The sequence below is a fragment of the Pieris rapae genome, chromosome 21 (assembly GCF_905147795.1).
Source record: "Pieris rapae chromosome 21, ilPieRapa1.1, whole genome shotgun sequence".
In the NCBI taxonomy this organism is placed as follows: Eukaryota; Metazoa; Arthropoda; class Insecta; order Lepidoptera; family Pieridae; genus Pieris; species Pieris rapae.
Genome location: NC_059529.1, coordinates 1,270,578 through 1,293,678, shown reverse-complemented (window position 1 = coordinate 1,293,678; position 23,101 = coordinate 1,270,578). Strand labels below are relative to the sequence as shown.

The 23,101-nt window shown below is 34.1% G+C and overlaps 2 protein-coding genes across 4 annotated transcripts in view; one reads left to right on the top strand and one right to left on the bottom strand.

The window, feature by feature from the left end:
• LOC110996129 (rho-related GTP-binding protein RhoN) overlaps positions 1-23,101 on the top strand; it is a 76,615-nt gene that overhangs the window by 25,841 nt on the left and 27,673 nt on the right. The window lies entirely within an intron of this gene.
• LOC110996128 lies at positions 16,577-18,303 on the bottom strand. The gene is made up of 2 exons (XM_022263659.2): positions 18,064-18,303; positions 16,577-17,779 (listed from the first exon to the last, which is right to left on the bottom strand). Exon 2 carries the CDS (start codon positions 17,667-17,669, stop codon positions 16,710-16,712), a length of 960 nt encoding a protein of 319 aa, XP_022119351.2. The 5' UTR covers positions 17,670-17,779; positions 18,064-18,303; the 3' UTR covers positions 16,577-16,709.

Below are 23,101 nucleotides of genomic sequence, written 5' to 3'. Positions count from 1 at the left end.
CGAGATATACAAGTAAATGTAAACCTTTTTTGAAGTCTAAAAACGCCAGTCCATTAGGAACACGCGCGGTATAATCAGGACGTAGTGTTGACATGCTTTGTGCCAACCGCCCGCCATAATTGTCATAATGACGAAGTCACATCTAGGTCTGACTCGAAAAATAGTGGCTTTTATTCTTTGTGTGTAACAAGGAATACATTTTTTTTTATAGAACAGGGGGCAAACGGGCAAGAGACTCACCTGATGTTAAGTGATACCGCCGCCCATGGACACTCAATGCCAGCGGGCTCGCGAGTGCGTTGCCGGTCTTTTAAGAATTGGTACGCTCTTTTCTTGAAGGACCCTAAGTCGAAATGGTTCGGAAATACTTCAGTCATTTCAAATACTACATTTAAAAGTTATGAGAATGCTAATAGAGAAACTTTCATTTTATCATATTAAGTAAATCTCATGATTTATTTTATCGCAAGCCATTTTGGAAAAAAATGACAGAATTACATTAATGTAATGTTTTACAGAACTAAAACGTTTTTTTCACACTGGAGTCGTAACCATCTGGTCTCTGAATCAAAGCCTCAGTCATTTTCGTAAAACTTATCTTTTAACATCTTAAATGAGTGATAATAATATAGAAGAATGGGTGCACCATTAATTACCTCGTGTGGTCCCATTATTTTGGACAATAGGGATTTAGCAAAATCAGGCATTCAACGCGACTAATTTATTAGCAGTTTAAGTGGGTTAGGATGTCTTAGTAACAACAAAACTTTAATAAAGGCGTTTTAAATGGCGTATATAACTTGGCTATATTTTTATTTTTATTGTTTGTTATATACATGTAAATTGAACTGTACACGGTCACAGGGACCAAACTTTTTAAATTTATTATTATTACTAGTAGATTTAGAAGCTTGTTAATACTGTATATTTGTGTTTCAGATATAAAACGGTTTAATATATGAGCGAGATACTGTTTATCTATTTATATACACAGTGTTTAGCCATTATGAATCCCGTGATAGTAAGTTCAAACTTTACCAATGATTTTTACGTACGTACACGGTTGATATCAGCCTGCACGTCTTGTATGTAATCAGTGGCGCTACAACCTTTTTAGGTCTGAACCTCAGAATTCTGTGTGTTTAATGATCATTTGTCAGCCTAAGGCAGGATTCCTCTAGATGTTTTCCTTCACCGTTCGAGGGAATACTAAATGCACACATAGACAGATAGTTGGTGACAGCCGGCGATCGTATCTATGACCTTAGGGATTAGTGTTCCACGCTAAAGCCACATGGCCAACATTGCTCTTCATCCTTGTTATAAATCAGATTATCTATATGTTTTTTCTTATATGTTACATATATATGAATGTAAAAAGCAAAATATGGCACTATATAAGGAGGGTCTTTTATAATCACAAGAAAAATATCACCTTTATTCGAAAGTCGTAAAGCAATTTATCAGCTCGGAACCAATCCATCACGTGATTATCTTTTGACTGAAGAGGCTACGAAGAAAAGGTGCTAAAGTTTATATAGGATACACTAACTTGCCTGTAGATTAAAGTCCAATATCTTTGTTCGACTAGCTTTAAAAAACACTAGGCTCAAAATTCTCAATTTATTATTTCTCATAGGTGCTCAGTCTGTCAAGTCGAGTTTTTGGTTATATATATATAATCTTCCTCGGTTTCCTCCCTATATGTCCACTAAATACGTATTTACCTATATGAATTGCTTAAGCATTTTTTAAAGCTAATAAATCTGACTTTGCAGTTTAAAAGGTTTTTTTTTATAGAACAAGGGGCAAAAGGTTAGGAGGCTCAACTGATGTTAAGTGGTACCGCCGCTCATGGGCACTCGATGCCAGAGGGCTCGCGAGTGTGTTGCCGGTCTTTTAAGAATTTGTACGCTCTTTTCTTGAAGGACCCTTCGAAATCTCTTCTAAAGTAATCGTCGATTCCTCATCAATAGATCATTACGTGTTCGGTTTTGTAAGCTTTTGTCCAAACTGTGTCAGCTGCACGGCACTTGTCGATAACTTTTTCTAATCTCCAACTCGACCACGTAATACCCTGAAGTTTTGCTATTCGGAAAATAAATGATTACTGTATGAGTTTGACTTGTTTGGGAAAGGAGGTTGTACGATCGATATACTATTATATATTACACTAAAGGCTTTTGCAGCTGAGTTTCATCATCGTGACAGAATAAGAATTACCATCCGAATTACTTCAAAGACCGTCGATCCCACAACTGTGCGTTACTTAAGACGGTTTTTGCCGCCAACACATTAACATACAAAATTATTAAGATAAAAAAAATTGTTCATGTAATATACTTAAATGATAGGTTTTAGGAAGAAAGACTCGGGAAATCGTTAACAAAACAAAGTAAATTGTTCAAAACATAATGAAAATTCAAATTCCAAATAATTTCAATAAATCTGCGAATAACCAAAATTCAATAATTCATACAATCAAATTGCCCCTGTAGGATTGCCACGTTGGGAAATGGTGTAAAATAAGTGGAAATAAATAAGCTGAGTTTCTAGGAGTTAATGGCGTGTAACACGCATCCAAGTGACAGACGTCAAATGTCAACCGATGTCAACAATTATTAATCACTCATGTGAAATTTATGTATACCGGGTTTACTAGTTTATTCTCCTATTAAAAGAAACGCCCTTTGAAGCAAAATCTATGGAAATTTTCATTTAGTTTTAATTTATGAATCTATGTATTTTTGGTTTTTAAAGTCTACTTCTTTTGGCGCGATGGAGAAAAATGATGAGAGTGAATTTTTACGATGCTCGCGCTCACCGACACCTGAATTCGACATCGTAAAGTTAGGTCTAGGTGGCATGGAAATCGATAACTATGTTCAAGTTGTACATTCTTGTATTTTTTGTATTTAGAACACGTGTTTCATAACAGTACAAGAGAGGGAATAAAAAAATATTATTTTGGTGTTTTTAAATCAATTTCATATACGACGGTTACAATATTTACTAATAATTTATTTATTTAAATATATTTTTTCTGATTAATTTTAAGATTTATCGTTAATCTACTACTGCATTTTAGTTATTTGTTTCCACTCGTCAAAGAAGTATAAATAATTTCTAACGCGTGTACATAAGTACACACACTCTTTTTTATGTTTGCCTATTTATGTCTTGTTGTTATCTTGTGTTTTATTTTCTGGTACCAATGTATCAGTGAGCGAGCAAGCTTTTACAAATAATTTTTTTAATTATGACGATCTATTTCTTTATTCGGTTGGCAGATGATGTCTGAACGTCGTTATCAGGAACAATATTGACTATCTGCTTCCACCGGGTTCTAACCAGTGCCTCTCTTATTACATTGATTATGACTATATAAAAAACGAGTATAAAGCACCAAATATAGTAAAATTTTATATGTTGTCCTCAATTTTTAATTTTTAATTTTGGTCCTTAAAGAAAAGTGCGTACCGATTCTTAAAAGGCCGGCAACGAACTCGCGCCTGGCATTGAGTGTCCATGGGCGGCGGTATTACTTAACATCAGGTGAGCCTCCTGCCCGTTTGCCCCCTAATCAATAAGAAAAAACCCCGTCAACGCTCGTGTACTAGTAATTAATTGTTTTTTTATTATGGGTCATAGAACTTAAATATATATTACTTACGAACATATTGTATTTATATTAAAGGACACATTTTATTTCCAAGCATAAAATAATTCAATTGATGCTGGAAATGTATAAATCGTATAAGAAATGTAGGGGAAAATCTTTGTTTTGAACTAGTTCACTTGTATTATGAGAGACATTTCTCATTTTCTTCGCTCAGTGGACGAAATAGCTTGTTATTAATGATGTTTGGGGCTTGGGGCGTTTTATTAATTATCTGTATTTGTTTTTTATCGACGCAGACTTATAGAAAGACTAACGATTTTACAAAAAACTCCCAAGCGAAATTCGAGAATCATGACTAAAAAAATTCAAAGCCCTCGTTAAAATTAATCAATAAAGCTTTTTATAAATGTGACGAAAATACCAAATAAAAATACGTTTATTTTGGATCTAAGATAGACAGGTATCACTTATTCCACGTCATTAAATTTGAACCTGTAGGCATCTATCTAGAATATTTAAGATAAAAACACCAAATCTTTACTTAATACAAAATGAAGTCTCTTCTATCTGTATCGTCACAATACTTACGGATTTTTAAGCGGTTCCCACTGATAGGGTAATTTCTAAGGAAGGTTTAAATGTATCATTAATCACGTAAAATTATTTATATTTATTTTTGAAGAGATACCAAAAATTCTTACGAAATCCTAGCTGGCGAAAGCTAGTCAATACATAAATGGTATTAAGCTTTTTTTTGAGCTTTTGGCGTGAATATGTAGTGGATACGCGTCTCTGGAGTGTACTTCATTAAATAAATATCAGCTCTGGGATTGGGAATGCCAATAAATATAATATTGGATCTGTAGCAGCTGCGACAAATATCAAAGTTTGTTTGTATAATATTTTATACTGAAGTTTTTTATATGGGGATTCGGATCTACGGAACAGCCGTAAATCGCAAACTATGATGGGAGTCTATGGTTGGTTGTTGTCAATGTCAAAGTCAAAATGACTATTCATATACGTTAACCTCTTATAAACGTCAGAAAAGAAGTTAAATTAATTCTAAATTTATATTTACTACCTTACTTCTATAAAAATTGTTTATTAATTTAAAAGCATGCCTGAATTTTTCTTTGACTTTTCGATATAGGCTGAATTGTTAAATTATATACTATTCCTAAAACCGCTCATAATAACTTGGCACAAGGGCTTGATAAATTGCTTCATTACGCAATGATTAATGGTTACGCGTATAGATAGTTACACAACTTAGTGACAAGGTAGAGAGAAATTGTTTTTGGCTATCATTTCAAACCATTTGTGACTGACAAAATATGGTACAGCTAAGTTGAATTAATGATAAATGTTAATACCTAAATTAAACCCGGTTAAATACGTAGAGAAATTCCGAATATAGGTCCCTGTTCCTTTACGATAATAACTACTTAATATTTATTATTTGTTTATAAATAAAAAATAAACAAAAAACACACACATTTCATTTTCTTTTGCGAACTAGCGAACTGTGGAATCGACTCCCGGTGGGAGTCTTCTCTTAGAGATACTACCTCCAACTATTCAAAATTCGAGCGTACTCCTCCCTCAAAGGCCGGCAACGCAACTACTAAAAATAGGTGTCTATGGGTTGCGATGACTGCCCTTTTCGGGTGTCACGCAGACGCGTTTGCTCATAAAAATAATAATTCTTGAAAGGCCGGCAACACACTTGCGGCCAAGTGGAAGCGGAATTACATAACTTCAGCCTACTGCCCGTATGCCTCCTATTACATAAAAAAAATTCAATGGTTTTTACTTTGTCAATATTTTATATAATCTAAATTTGCTTTATAAAAAAATAGTTTCGTTTACGCACAATGGAGTGTCTATCTCTATTATTCACATTTAAAAGCTACAATAGTTACGTAAATTGTTAGGTCGTAAACTCATAAGTGTAATTTTCCAAGCCATAAAAATGTTCAAGGAATTACGGTCTGGCTCAGCCTACCGGACTTAAGCTTTAGCTTAGGGGTATTTGAAACTACCTTCAGTACGCGACATTACTCGCATTTCCGGTTAAACTCTTTGGACATCCGTTAATATTTAGTTATGAGCTTTTGATGGCCTTTTTTTGACCGTTCATCAAGGTGCAAAGCACGGGTTATTTTTTTTTTGTATTTTGAATTGCTAAACTATTTAAAATAAATCAGTGACAGTACAATGGTTTGAGGCCTTATTTTTTATTTATTTATTTATTATTTATTTACACTTCGTTGCTAAAGAAATACAAACAACACAATATATATAAATTACAAGGGATGCAACGGGCGGCCTTATCGCTAACAAGCGATCTCTTCCAGGCAACCCTAGTAAGAAAAGAAATATTTCTGTACTTGCTTCATGATTATTTGTCAATCTAAAAGTCAACCTCATTTGTTTGAAACATTTGACGTTTTCTTTCGCCTAGCATTCGCATAGACAGATATCGAACAAACCGTGATGAGTGTCGTACGCTGCAGACACTAGCGCTTAACCATTTAACATTGCGATAAAAAAGGATTTATTTGAAAAACTTTTGACTGAGTCCATTTAGCTATTATTGAAGCCTATGTTATTTAGCTTGCATGGAACATGTACGCGCTACTGAAAAAGCCTGCAAGGTATATTATTATCGTTGTTAAATTATTTAAATTTATATATATTTGAATAAGTGTATCATATGAGATAAATTTAGTTTAGTACGAGTTTTTTTTAACAGGAATTAAATAGTGGTTCCTGAAAGAGATGGCTCGCAATCGATAAGCCAGTTGCCCTCCTTTTCTAAAATAAAAAATAAAAAACGTTTCGTTTAACTATGTCAACTGTATTATGTTTCTGCAAAGAAGTGTTAGTAAATAGCCTGATGGACAATCATAATAAAAATGGCTCGTCAATTCAATGCCGAATTATTAATGATTATCTTAAAAATAATTTCAAATTCTCAGTATTGGATAACTAATCAAACAAAATTACTGTTAAGTATGTGTGAATGTGATTTTTAACATTTAATATAATTTTGATTGTTTCAGGTAATTTGGATGGGTAGAGGACAATGCGGAAAATTGCATTACAATGGCCATAAATTCTAGACCGGGGTACACTTTGTCCCAGTTTGGCCCTGTGCCCACTGTGCGTCACATCCCGTTGCCCACTTGATCTATGACACCCGCCGTTTATAAAAATATTTAGCTGTAAATACGTAAAAACCTTCCTTTAAGGTTGAAGCCGTTAATTTTATTTGAGACTGACTGTGTTCATATATCCATCCTTTTCTGGCCAATTTCTCGTTCATTGCCTTGTTCATAAGTGAACGAGTGAACGATCGTTATTTCGTTATAGTTATTTGGGTGTTGTTCCCACGAGTATGTAAGTGCGTGCTCCTATTTCACCATGCCTCCTGCTGATAGAGGACAAATCTTTGTTTTTAATTTATTTTCTTATTCTTTATTACTTAAGATGTCATGTGGAACATGGTGTAATGGTTGTAGCTCCTTACAAATGTGTAAAAGAAAAAACTTGGCGATTTAAAAGAGTGGCGGAGAGTTTATTGCCAGTTCTTCTCTTTCGTTCTGCACCTTTGATTTGAGTACTGGCTGTTAATGTAAAATTAGAAGCATTCAATGTATATTTCTTTTTTTGACGTACATAATCGTACCTACGTTAATAATTTTTTTTTTGACTTTGACTTGGCTTTGGTATGTCTCAGTCAGACGTCAGTCTCAGAAGCTAAAAGATAATTGATACATAGATATTTTCATTGAGGGATCGGTTTAGTAGTTAAGATGCATACATAGACATAATATAAAGTTTTAAATAAAAAAAATCAAATATAGCAAAGCCAAAAAAAATATTCCCTTCGAAATACGAGTAGGTACTTAGACCATAAGTTTGACACCTGTTATGAGGCAGTGACAAAAACTTGTTTTTAAACTAATAAAAACTTTATTTAAAATTATTATGCTTACAAAACTAGTGTTCAAATAGGAATATGGAATGGAAGTGTCTTTCAAAGGATCGGGGCTTGATACTTAAAGGTTTTGGTCTTGTCGTTTAGGAGTAGGGATACATTAAGTGGAACAACTAATTAATCTTAATTTATCGTAAACAGATGGTTAAAAGAAATTGTAACTTGACACTTAAAAGGTTTGAGTATTGTCGTTTAAAAATAGGGACACATTACATGGAACAACTAATAAATCTTAACTTATCGTTAACAGATGTTTAAAAGGGTTTGGGTTTTGTCTTTTAAGAATAAGGATAAATTACGTCGAACAAACTAATAAATCTTAAATTATGTCGTAAACAGATGGTTAAAGAAATAGTAAATAGAAATATTAATAATATAGTGCGCCTGTTGGCGTGAACTTTTTGAGGAATTTGGTTGGGTGTTTTCTTCTTCGTCGTTCGAGCTGATAGAAACCGTCGTCGTCGTCGTCGTGTTGAATGCAGATATCGGGATTTCAATTTGTTGCCGTCTTCGGGATTGGTCGAAACAATTATTAAATATTTGAATTCATCCTTGTTTGTGAGAGTTTCTTCTTGAGTAAAACTTGTAAAGAGTATACATAAGAAGGATTGAGCCAAATAATAAACTCGTATATGAAAGTATATGGATGTTCTTGAATTATATATTTATCTTGATTTAGTATTTTAGAGTGATATTTGATCTCGGCTTTAATTGAGAGAGTCTAAAGAAATCGTTGATTTGGATAGGTACGAGTTCTGGATTATATAAATCTGGAGTCCCTTCGATGCAGGTATATTCCACGTCGACAGTAACAATGGGGACTTATGTTCTTCGATTTCGAGTCTTCAGCGATGAGTGTAACCATTGGTGTATAAAATTTGCATGTAGGTTGTAGCAGAATTATTCCGTGTCCAAATATTTCGCCATGTGTGGTTTTTCTGTTGCATTCTATAGCATATGTAATTTTCTTCGAAAGTATGAAAATCCATTCAATTAATAAAATGTGTTGAAGTACGCGGAAAATGTGGATACCGCGCAATTTTGAGGTATGTCTTTAGAATTCATCAACAAGATGGAGACTTCACAGATAGGTCGTGCGTTAGAGTTGTAGACTGTGACCTTACTGCATACATGAAGGCTTGAAGAGTGTTCTTTACACTTGTCCACGGAGTTCCTCGTCAGGTATCGTTGACTGTTTTTGCTCATGGCAAGATACATGTGCTCAGGTAGGATTGTGGAGTAAAAGGACGATGTATTATAGGAATTGAAATTAAAGTGTATAAGGTAAATATGTTATTTATGGCTAAAGGAAAATTTAATATATATAATTTTGTTCATGTAAATGTATGATGTAATTGTAGCAGAGTTTAGAATTTTATTGATGTTTTGAAAAATCACGGTTACTACTAGGTTACCTGATGTTTTAGGTGACTTGATGCTAATAATTATTTGTAAAGACTTACTAAAAATAAGACGAAGGATGAACTGCTGAATAAAATGCTTTCAACAATATTATCGATATGTTTTCTAGAGGCGTGACGATTTCTAAAATTATTGTAGTGTATTAAAACAGTTGAGATCTGTAATAGATACACTAAAATTAAAGAGTAAAGTATTCTTGGAATTAATATAGGAATTAATTTCCATTAATTTTCGTTCATTATATGTTCATCGTATGAAAATTTTTAAAATAGTATTGTTTTAATTTTTAAATATCATTCGTAGAAATTTGTTGCTTTTCTAAGAGAAATACATTCATAATAGTATTCGGCATCTTTTACGTCTGGTGACACCACCTTAAATATGGAAATAACTACTTTATAAAATCTGATATAGAAATTATTCATAAAAATATTCAAGAATTAGGCTACGACTTCTTAAGAATTAAAATTAAACCTATTTGTCTTATCTCTTTATAATTCTTATATAAATTTTGTATAATACAATGTAAAATATTTTTCCATTATGAGACATATATGATAAAACTAAAATAAGGATTATTCATTAGTGTATAAAACGAATATATATAATTAGGATGAGTATTCTCCTCTCTGTCGTATATAAAAATGAGAAATGCCATAGCAATTTGTAAACTGAAATAGAGTTAATAATTGGTTTGTAAAATATAATAAAAATGAATCTAATAATGGGAATTATTCTAAATGATTCATGATTCGTGCAACGGTCTTAAACGATTTGCATGCACTATTTGGTTTATTCCATTAGTTATCAGGAGTCTTCACTTCACTGTTTTCACAGATAGTAATCTTACAATTATAAATGTTTGCTAAATAAGATGTAATATGTAGTTGTTCATTGCCTTTTAATTTACAAGTTGTGTCATCTTTTAAGTCAGGTACGTACAGTGATTTCAAATCGTTTTTCTGTAAACAGCTAAGAAGTGACTTAAAATAACTTTCAGAATCCCAAGGGTCGAAATATAAGTGTCGAGAATAATTAAAGTAGATGTTTTGTTTTTTGTTCGAAATCAATAAGTTAGTTTCGTAGAGTGATTTAGACCCTTTTAAAAGTGGTTCCACTTGAGAACACATTGAAAGAGCTTCATTGAAAAGGTTGTTTTTATCGGAAATGTCACAAGAAATAGGAATAAATATGTCTTTATGTCGTTTGTCTAACAGCTTACTTTGTGAAATATGTAGATTTGAAGTGTCGAAACTATAATCTGAAGTTTCTGTAAAGTGTTGGTAGGTTAATTGTAAATAGTCGTCGTGAGAATCGATTTCGTTCTTATCAGTACTTTTGTCACAGGTTAAGTCAATAGTATTTGTGTTAAAAACTGGGGGCCTAGAGGTTTGAGTCACAGGTTTATTATTTACGTGGAATGTAGCTTGTAGCAGATTTTCTGGAGGAGGAGCATTTAAAGCGGAAATAGAAAAAGATTGAATATTCTTGTTTTTCGAATTCGCCTTACGTTTATTTTCCATAGAATGGTATTTCGAATTCGATTTAGTAGTTTGAGATACAGCGGGTTTACAAGGTTCAGCGATTTTTTGAGAACCAGTGGATTTATAAGATTCAGCGATATTTTGAGATACAGTGGGGTTAGAAGATGTGATGAGATGTGTAGATTCAGAGGGTTTTGGAGATATATCGTTCTTATTAGATAAAGTAGATTCAGTGAGATTCAAAGATACAGTGGGCTTATAAGAAATAGTAGAATTTGTATTGAGACCTAAGGTTTGGGACTGGCTACCCTGATTGTAGGTCTGTATAAAGCTAGCTTCAAAATCTGTCGGTGTGCAAGCTTCTTTGCATTGCCTCCGATAGGCTGGTTTATTATGCAAGGATGCAGGCACAGTGCTTTGTAACACTCGACTTTGGTTGTCGGTCGCTTGTAAGTTTAAATTTAGGATTGGTGCAGGGATAGCGCGCTGTTTATTTTTTTCGTTGTATGCCCTCTTGCGACATTCGTTTATTGTATGCCCGATATTTTTACAATACGCACATGTAATTGGAGAAAATCTAGGGTTAGGAGGCTTAAATGGAATATTTGGGTCTCGAATAAATTGATAATTATTATGATATGAACTACTCCTTATTGCTGGCGTAGTGGTTGGAACTGGCCTAAATAATGATTGCCTAGCTTTGTTCATAGCCCTAATTTGGTCTTCCTGCATTGCGAAACGACCGGCTTCTCTCAAGGTATTGAAACCTTTTGTTCTGAGCATTATACCCATGTCTGTAGAGAGACCGTTGAGGAATATGCTTAAGGCGGTTTCCTCGGTAGTCGCTACACGTCCGTCTAATGTCGAATCACTAATTTTTGAATGTATTTTCTCTAAGATTTTGCAACGACAAAGATCTACCCTATGATAAAATTGCGTTAAGGACTCATCGGGTCTCTGAAAAATGGATTGCAGTTCTAAATTTAAATGTTGAATTGTCTTAGTATTCGCGAATCTTTCAATAAGAAATCTCTTCAGTTCATCCCACGTTTCGTACGTTTTACACCGAACTTCTGAGGCCGCGACGCCTTTAATATTATTTAGAGCACAAATTAACAAAGTCTCCCTTTCGGACGGAGATGACAATTTAAACACAGTATCACAGGACCGAATGTAACCGTATATTTCGTCATGATTGTTTGTGTCGAATAAAGGAATTAGATTTATAAGTGTCGTTATATTGACTGGTGATGCCTTCATTATGTTTTTGGTATTTACTGACATGATGATGATTAAAAATGTAGAATGCGTGTGTAGTTGTTAGTAGATATGAATAGTGTAAAAAAAATATATATAAAATATAGTAATATAGGATAGGATATATAACACACAAAATATAGAAAAGTAGGAAAAAGAATGAGCCACAAGTAAATTGCCACTTACCACAGTAACACGAACCACAAGAGCATAGTATCGGCGAAAACTATTAAAAGCCTAAGGCTACCGTACTAGGCGATGCTTGTCCTTTGTACGTTTTTTTTCGTCTTGCTACACAAGTAGATCCTACCGACTGCGCCAAATTTGTTATGAGGCAGTGACAAAAACTTGTTTTTAAACTAATAAAAACTTTATTTAAAATTATTATGCTTACAAAACTAGTGTTCAAATAGGAATATGGAATGGAAGTGTCTTTCAAAGGATCGGGGCTTGATACTTAAAGGTTTTGGTCTTGTCGTTTAGGAGTAGGGATACATTAAGTGGAACAACTAATTAATCTTAATTTATCGTAAACAGATGGTTAAAAGAAATTGTAACTTGACACTTAAAAGGTTTGAGTATTGTCGTTTAAAAATAGGGACACATTACATGGAACAACTAATAAATCTTAACTTATCGTTAACAGATGTTTAAAAGGGTTTGGGTTTTGTCTTTTAAGAATAAGGATAAATTACGTCGAACAAACTAATAAATCTTAAATTATGTCGTAAACAGATGGTTAAAGAAATAGTAAATAGAAATATTAATAATATAGTGGGGACCACATAACACACCTAAATAACTTATTATTATGACATTATGTTAATGTTCCTACTATGAAACATTATAGATAGTTCTTATAGTTCTTCTTACCCGCTATACGCCCTTGACTTGCGAACTGGTTGTAAATGTAAATTTATAATTAATTTAATTTTTTTTTGACGTTCATAAGTGTACATGTTTACCTATATGAATAAAGACACTTTTGAGTTTGAGTTAGAAATTAATTTGACATAAGCATGTCTATTGACATATGGCTGTATGTGCGGATTTTTATAATTAATTTTTATAATCTATCTTATTGAACTATCTTAGCACGTAAACGATTTAAAAAAAAATTGAATTGACCTTGAAATAGCTAATACACGCACGCATTTTTAACTTAGTTTAGTTTTTAGGTTTAGTTCTGTTTAGGCGTCTTGTTCCTGCTGTATCAAGAAAGTGAAAATTATAAAAAAAATAACGTATCTTATCTTGGCTTTAACAGCGCAATTCTGGTCAATTAACTTCGATATGGGTTTTAAGTACATGCTTTAGCCAGAATTTAATATATTTATAGTGAGAAAATGCTTCAGGCATTTGGCTTTTCAGTTTCACTGCCTTGAACGGTACTGGTATACTTCCATTTCGCATCAGATAAGGGCAATTGAAAAGAATGACTGAGCGGAATTCCCGGAATTAATAGTATCGATGAGAGTTGGTGCTTTTCTTGCTCAACGAATAAGTATATAAGTATATATATAAGTTTTCTATTTATCAATGGTTTTATTATTATTATTAATATGTAGGTTAACAATATTGTAAATACTCTAAATAAAAAAATATCTATTTAATAACTTAAATTCTAATGAATAAAGGTCCTACTAAAATACTCCAAAGAAGAAGGATGCCCGTGCGCATGTGCTATGGCTAGTTTATATTATATTTCCTGCTCAGACTACCCCACTGGGCGGATGTTAGGCGTAAACATACAGAGTCAAATAAGCAATATGTCCATGCGCGTACGTTTGGATCCTTAAGAATATGTTTTACATTAATTTAATCCCTCATCAATTACATTTAAATTGTAGGTAGTAGGGGCAAAAAAATAAAAAAAAGCATCGTTATCTGCCTATATAATATATATACAACTAATCCGTTGTTTTGCTGGTAATGTTTAGTGTATTTTAATATTTAATTTATGGTAACATATATATTTTTATGATAACATACTCGTTACTTACTGTAGATATAACATTATGTTGGAACCTTAAGTAATATTGCATTTTAAACATCGTATTTTTTTTATTTTAGTTTTTTCCCTTTATAAGATTGCCTGGAAGACATCGCTTCTTAAGGATAAGGCCGGCCGTTACATACCTTATAATTTTTGTGTACATATGTTATTTGTTTATAAATGTAACGAATTGTAAATAAATAAATATTTAGAACAGCGAAACCTTTTCCTAAACCTAGTATCAAATTTGATGCCCAAAAGCCTCTTTTAAACTTTCGAAAATCTAACAAAGCTTAGGATTTTGTGGTATAAGCTCAATGCAGCTTAGCCTGTATAGCCTGTGTCTCGTAACAGCCTTTGAGGGCCATATATATGAAGATTTTATGGGGAAAATTCGTGTCGGCGTTTTTAAATATGCAAATGGTACAGTTGTTATCATAATTTTCAGACAGGACAAATTAATTAAATCCTGGTGTTTTATCTTTGGTGGGATTTCTGTATCTGTTTCTTTCAGCGTGTGTCAGGCACAATGAAGGAGGAAGATCAGGCTGATCGATGAAAATCAGCCTCTGTAGGTGACTTGCGGGTTTTTAGGCGGTTTCTTTACGATTTTCTTCTATCCTTGTCTTTCACAAAGAAAGAAAAGTGAAAGTAAGGAGAGAGAACTTTTTTAAATTATAATCACCTAAAGAGAACTAATCTAATTTATTTTACAAATATTTTTATATCTTCTTTAATCAAATAAATCCCTAATATTTATACTTTACACTACAATAGTCTGCAACACATTGTCTTATATATAAATATTTGTTTTAGTTAATATATATAGTTATATAATATAGTTTTGATGATCAGCGTTTGACACAAAGGCCTGCCTTTGTTATTTTCTACTGAGCTTCTTTTTAAGTTGTGACTCCTCTTCTCTTTATATCTTCTACCAATCTGTTGACATAGACATAACATTTATTCCTACCAAAACACAAACAGATACACACAAACTAACAATAATCCAAGAAAAAAATGAAAAACCTTTTTTAAGAACAAGGTACCTTTTAAGTATGTTATGCGTGTTGTGGCTGTATTTGACCCTGGCTCAGCATTATGCTGAGGAGCAGACTGTCGCACAGTGCTGGTCATTCTGCCAGAGACCACAGGAGCTAGTTTGGGTCTCAGTCGTTAAAAAAGAATAACAATGTAATACTTAGGGCCTGTTTCACAATGTCCGGATAAGTTCCAAATAAGCTATTTGTTACTTATTGGTAGGATAAATAGTATTTTTGCGTTTCACGACTGACAGATAGCGCTATACGTCATGAAATTCGAATTATCTTATTTGGAACTTTTATCTTTCGAATAATTTATGTGTTGCATAGCTATTTGGCACTTTATCCATACATTGTGAAACAGGCCCTTAGTAGAAATGATAATAGTAAAAGACAGCAGTGTAATAATGTATTAAGTTGTCTTTCGCCTTCTCCATCACGTGGTAGTCATTCCGTCACATTAGTTAAAATTATAGTCAAATAGATTTATAGAAAAGTTTATCGACTTTTCAAGGACATTTCCTTTTTTTAAATACTTTAGGAATAAATAGCCAATATAGTTATGTAATGATTCTCTATTTATCTAAGAATAGATCTAATAAAAATTGTCGGTCCAGTAGTTATTTTTCGTGAAACAAAAATCTTTTCTCACATTATTATAGGCAAAGTAAAAAGAAATAAGATAAATGGCCGCAGAAATGATGTCATACTTAAGTGTACGTGTTAACCGGATGGAAATCTCTCTTAAGTACAGGTTCGTGTTCGTGCAAGTGCATGCATATAACACGAAAGGCCGACAACACACTAGCGAGACCGCTGGCTATATGAGTGTCTATGAACAGCGGTATCACTTAGCCCCTACCTGTCTGTGACTGTGCCTGTTAGACCCCTGCTATCTTAAAAAAATTTATGAAATCAAAAATATAAAAAGCCCCATGCCCCATTCGTGATTTAATTCTTAAATTTTAAGACAAGTAATGAACGAATATTTTACGCGAATACTGAATTTTTTATACGATTTTTAATAAATTACTTTATTATAGCAATTTTTTTAGGTAATTGAAGGCATATCTGATATTGTGATACCGCCCCCCATAGACATCATAGAACGGGCATGTATTCAAATAATTAGACATCAGGAAATAGTACGAACAAAACTTCAAAGTAACCTAGCTCCCTTTCAAACGCCCCCATGTTTTTCTTGGAATGAAAATAAATAGTACAACTCGTAAACTTAAAGTTTGAGATTTTATTTTGTTGAGATAACGAGCTGTCTCGTGTATTATCTGAGCCGCAAATTGTACAAAGTTTATTTGAAATATATCCTATTTCTTTTTCATTACATTCGGAAAGTTTTTAATCTTATTTACCTACCACGAATTACGTTCTGTACTTTGAATAACTTAATATTTCACTTGAGAACAATTATGGTGCTCCCACATTGCCGTTAGAAAATCTTTGTAAACATTTTCTAACATTAAAACATTTACTAACAAATGTTGTCAATTTTTACTGTTACATGATATAAGTGCTCCTACACTATTAGAAAATTTAATAATATACCTATATATATAATTAAAAATAATTTAAATCTGGTATTGGCTCGCATCCCAGACTCACCGAACACGTCTTCATCTAACCAATGCGACTTAGGGTCTTTCAAGAGAGTACCATTTCTTTAAAGGCCAGCAACGCACTTCCGAGCCTCCTGGTAATAAAGTGTCCATGGGCGGCTGTATTATTTAACATCCAAAAAGTACAGTATTACAATGACAAATTTGTTTAAAAAATCACTGAATCAAAACCTTTATTAAAACCTATGTATACTTATATACAAACAAATAATACTACAAAAAACTAACAAGCAATTTCAAATGTATTAAAAGTCCAGGTGAACTCCAAATCCAAAGCGGACCCGATTCCGTCCGTCAATCAGTGTACTGGCCAGGAGTCGAACCACCCGCGTCTCCGTATCAACGTCTTGGAAAAACACATCCTTCTCAACGGTAAAACCACTGTACAGTTGGGAGTTTACAAACATCTTCAGTTCCGTACCGTTCTCACAAATCTTATTCAGCGCAACGCTCAGAGTCGTCTGACCTCCATGATTCTTATTAACAATCGTCGCTATTCGGAGTTTCTGCGCAAATTGTTTATAAAAACACGTCTGGAATCCGACCATGCTATAAGTTGAAGATACTGTAAAAGACGGTTTATCGTACCTTAAACTGAACGAGAGCCATGGCTGAGCCAACGAAAGTGGCTTATGACCAAACTCACTGCCAAAACTTAATCCCGGCATTGCTTTATACATGCATTGGATGACATATTTCGACGTATTCACGTCGACATCCTTCATGCCAAACGAAACGGAACCAATGAATCGGTCTGTTTCCTTTTCGAGCACTGCTTCAACGTCTGACGACACCAGGTCACGAATCTTGGTCGTCATTCTTATTTCCAGGTTGTCCTCCAACGTCTCCCGGTATGTGGCGGTCGCTGATCCCGCCAAATCGACCACAAGACCCTCTTCAGAGTTTTTAACTTCCATTTCTTTGTGAATCAATCGGGAGTAGCAGGTGTGCGGAGCCTTTGATTTCCCAAAGGAGTAGTTCTGAACGAGTTTCACTTTGTTCATAACATCCTTGTATATTACGAGCTTGGTACCGGCAAAGCACTGTGGGAAGACGTTCTTGGCCTCACCGTGGACGTCACTCAATCTTGTCATAGTCACCCGTGGCTTTAAAACCAATATGTCTTTTTTCTTTGGTAAATACTTTTGTAAATTGGTTATTAATTTCCTCCAGTCCTCTTTCAGTTGAGTTTCGTGTATATCCATTTTTTAATTGATTTATTTATTTATTTGTAAAATGTACATGGACGTCATTCAGTTTTCTGATTTGACGTTGAATGATTGCCGGCCAGGTTATTTTGAGGTTTTATATTTGGCTGAAATAAAAAAGGAATTACATTACCACTTACCTTAACGCTAAATAAATACATTTTACTGTTAGCACATAATAATAATTTATAAAAAATTTACTTGGTCGTAAAAACCTTTTCTCGAATTCAGCCGGGATTTTGGTCAATTATATAAAATAAAATATAACCGGAACATTCTAAACGATCTTAACGATTTTGACTGTATTAAAAAAACACTAAGTCTTCCCCACTTACGTGTCATAAATAATCATTTTTATTTAAAAAAAAATAAATTAAATAAAAATTATGACCTTGTAAATGTTTATTTGTCAAAAGAGCTGACCTCTGACGATACGTCGACTGAGTCAAAGTGAGGGGAATAAGTTATATATATATATATATTTTCACTGAATTAAAAATGATTAAATAATAATAACAAACACAATAAATGTTGCAATTGAATACTTTAAAATACAACCACGCGTCTCCCAGTGCAAACGCCAAACACAAAATGGCGTTTCTTGACACTTGAACGAATGCCAGTGTCGGGAACGATGATCGGCGAATTGAATACTAGGGTGCGATTCTGTGATGCGTGATATTATTTTGTATTTCACGGGATTCTGTTAAATTATATTAATTTTGAGTTGATATCTCGTTCTAATGTTACTGATAATGTTTTAAATTATTATTAAGTAATTAAAAAGTAAAAACACTCTTCGTTGATATTTAAATTACTTTTAACCAAGTAAATTTCCAGGTCCATTTTTATTGTCTCTATGCTTTAATTGATTTGTTATATGCTTATTTTTGCCTTTGCCTTGCCTTCAATTTGTTTTTATTTGACGTTGCATGGCGATCAAGCAAGCAAGCAATCGTTCAAGAGCTATGGGGCGGCCGTCACCTTTTTTTTAAATTGTCGCAATTGTTCTTGCAACGAAGTATTTCTTTATCAATTAAATAAATAATTTTCATGCTAAATAAAGATAGACCTATATAGCTAACTTTGTATTTAATGATATTTCATTTCCAAAGTCCTCGCACCACACAAGCAGAATATTATATCTTAATTATCGATATTGCGTCTTGTCGCGCACACCAGAATCACACCCCTGGAGAATGCAAATGTTTGTGCCGAGTGTCGGATTGTCAAAACCATTCTTTCATTTCATAGAAAAGTGACATAACCATGAATGTAATAATTCAAAGAAAACTCATATAAAAACAGAAGGCAAACTGGATGAAGGCATAGTCCCTGTGGCACCTTTAAAATGGATTGTCTTCGTAGGGTTTAGTTATTGAGATGCAGATAGACAATCGACTGTCACGGTCTGATCTCAGATTGTTTTCAATCTAAGATTTTAGATTAATTATTAGGTTCGGGCGTTAAAGTATGTAAGCAGATATATAGCTGGTGAAGATAGGGCTGGCTTAAGAAGAAGCTGGGGTAAGAGTCTAAATCTAAATGCGTGCAGGTTAATTTTGCTCTCTTGGGTTTCTCTTGTTAGTTTAGACCCAGCAGGGGCCAGGTCAGTGAAGTATTCAATTTGGACCCAAGAAATATATTGCTTTAAGTTATTTTGACGGCAATTTGGATTAAAACTTTACAAATTAATCGCTTTGTAACAAATTAGAAGGGGTTTCAAGAAATTTTCAAGTGAAACAGTTTATCTGAATGGGCGAGTAATAAATTTTACGTAATGAAACACTCGGACAGACATTAAATTTATATTTATGTAATTAATTAGTTTAAATCAACTTTGTGCTCTGAGACTTCATTTCGTTGGAATCTTAGTGTAACATCTTTGTCCATGCGTCGGGTTGTCTCTCTCCCTAAAATAATATGGCGAGGGGGCCGATGGCTGGCCATGCGTCATGCTCGCGAACGGGTGCTACTTGTGGACTGGTCGTACATGAATTCGTGTATGCGGTGATATTAGTTATTTCTAATTTTGAGGCGACATAAATTGATCCTATGGATTGTTTCTATGTGTTTATCTTAAATATAAAGTCTACGCCAGTAAGCCCACTCCTCTGGCGCAATTGATAAAAAATATCTGTCACGAACTCAATAATTGATCCACAATCTCAGAATGAAAACAATCTGCAAACATTCAAACAAATATAAATGTATGCCTTGGATATTCTTACCTATCATCGCCTCTTAACTTAAATCCCTGAAAATAATATCTAATTAACTTTCTAGCGTTGAGTTTATACAAATGTCTAGTTCAAAAAATCGCGTACCATTGTTCAAACGTGTTGACAACATGGCAGTTTTGATTTTTACCCAGCTTTATAAAACCTGCTAATCAAGTATAGCAACTCTCCTCCCTGAGGTCGTAGGTTCGATCCCCGGCTGTGTACCAATTTTTAGACTATTTGCGCATTAAGGCTGAAAACCGGCTTGTCCTATACCCAAAAAGTCAACGAAATGTGTCAAGCACACGACATGAGACATTTGTATATTTGATTTGACAATTTATCATGAAGCAGAAACAGAAATCTGTGCGAGACATATAGAGGTTAAAAAAAACAGTGTTTTTTTTATATATTTCGATTGAGATCTGAATATAAGAGGCACAGACTTATATGTGGAGATAGTAGCTGTTTAGTTCACAGATATTTTTTTTATAGAACAGGTCTAACGGGCAGACTCGACCATTGAAATTCAATTACAGAGCGCTCGCCTTGACTTTTATGAATTGTTGTATTAATTACTTAAACATTTATTCAATATCTTTCATAATTCCAAATTCAAAATCTCTTTATTCAATAGACAATTATTAACTTAAGTCTGTGTTTTCAGAATCTCGTACTATGCACATCTAAGTTCATGACACGTAAACTGCTCCGAACTTCATATTTGCTAAGATAATATGGGAAGCATACTGTGGTTTTACGTTTCGGGGAGTCGTTACATTTATACGTTATACGAAATAGGAATGATAATATTTGCGTATGCAAATCTCGTACGTAAAACCGCTCGTTTGGTACTTAACCATAACTATTTTAATGGCTAAGACAAGTGTTTTATATTTTTTATAGAACAGGAGGCAAACGGACAGGAGGCTCACCTGATGTTAAGTGATACCGCCGCCCATGGACACGCAATGCCAGAGGGCTCGCAAATATCCAGAGTACAATAAATTATCTACTACGTAGTGAAAGTCTTGAGGGGTGTAGTGTGCAACCCGAGTACTCCAAGAACTGGGTTTCTTAGTACCTATGGCATATGTGCGACGGCGAAGGCCTACGCTATTTGCGATACCAAGGGCAAAAATCAGTCTGTTGCACAGATCCCCGTTATCCAGGACGTTGCGCCTGCTGTCTCCGACACTATCGACATATTTGTATGTTAGCGATATTTTGTATATTATGTGTTAAATTTATATATATATGTTACTTCATTAAATGTCTTTGACATTATAGTATATATAGGCATAGGCTGTAAGGATAACGTGGGTATTTCTGTAATAAATAATGTTTTTTACTGATTTTTGGGAGCGTAGCATGTTTAGTTTTTCATTTAATCCTATTTAAAAATATAATTACTATAATTATTGCAGCTTGTTATAATTTATATAACGGCTTGTTATAATTTGTCGGAGATATCGTTACTTCATGTTGCAATCGTCATTTTTGAGCGTCTTGTCGGTAAAGACACGAATAATCAGTGCACCGATTTCACTTTTACAATACACCCAAGTCGGTTTAAACAATTCACCACAATTCTACTGAATACTGTCTCGCGTTCCCTAAACACTGTCAAAAGCCAAGATCGCCATCTTGGCTTTTGACAGAGACCTCGATCCCACTCGCGATGATTCGTCGTAACAATATTCGTACCTTTATTCGTTAAGTTATGATTCCAAACTATGAAACAATAAAATAAAATAAACCAAATTATGATTCTTAAAAATAAAAGAAGGAATCTATAACCAAAAGAAACAAAGTTCAATTGACTCGATCGTAACGCTTAACATTCGACTTAGGGTCCTTCACGAAAAGAGAGTAATTTATGAATGGCCGGCAACGCACTTGCGGGCCTTTTGGTGAGTGTCCATGGGCGGCGGTATCATTTATGTAACGTTCGCGTTAACATCAGGTGGTCTTTATGCCCGTTTGCCTCCTATTTCATGTATTCAATAACATTTCCTGATAATCCTAGCATTCTCTGACATATGTCATCGTTGTTAAGTATTTAACCATACTATTGCGAACAGAAAACCCGAACGTAATATTTCCATAAAAACCTTTCCTTCTTCAAGTAGCTTTAACTATCTGCTTGCGTTTTATTTTGTAAATATTTTCAATACTTAGTACAACAAGGAGAGTCTTACAACCAGATGTCTGCACAAAATTGCTGCATGCTATGTGAATGTGTTCTTTCTATTAGATGTAGATACTCCCAGTTGCATGTAAGATTTCATAGCCCCTGGCCAGAATAGGGTAATTATAACTTAATCTATGTTAACCATTGAACTCATGAATATCATGTAGGTGCATGGGCCAAACATTTTAGCTTTATCATTAAGCTTTTAATGAAGCTTATACAGACAGAAGACTCATCTGATAACTGTGAGACTGGCGAGTGCCGGCCTTTTAGGAAATGCTCTTTTCAGCTTCACACTTCTGGCTGGCTGTATTTTTTCTTTGATATTAATTCAATCTACCACTCTACCAAACTCAGATTAACAAGCCTATATAGATATGAATACGCAGTATGCGATCTGTCCCACTCTAACGCACATGAGCCACGTGAACGATCACGCTAGACCGATGTGAGAGGCAGTATGTGTCCGGTCCCGCTCTAACGCGTATTGGCTGCACCTATATTACGTCATCGTGTGTTATGTTTATTTTCGTTACGAAATTTTTTGATTTGGTCGCCGCTCTCAAAACGTGCGATAAAATCTATGCAATAGCTTTAAAACTAGTCAAATTTAAGAATGATTTTGTGTCCTCTCACGGGAATACACTTGAGCAAGGGTCGTTTTTAACAATGCCTACCCTTATTAATGTTATAACTTTGCGGGGCTATAAGCTCCCTTTTTTACGGAAGAATCCTTATGGAATATTAAGAACGTGAATTTTCATAATGTTATACCAATAAATTTTCCGGCGTGAAAGTACTTTTGAGATATATAGGAAATTTAATTTGAAGCTTATTCGTTAAAAAAATTCAAAGAGCCAGGCGGCAAAGCGTTGGACGGTCTGCCACTAGATGGACAGATGATCTGATAAGGTTAGAGGGAAGGCAGAGTGCAGTGAACCGGTCGTGCGGAAAATTTACAGGAGAGGCCTATTTCCAGCAGGAACACCTGGCATTACTTGTGACTGACACAA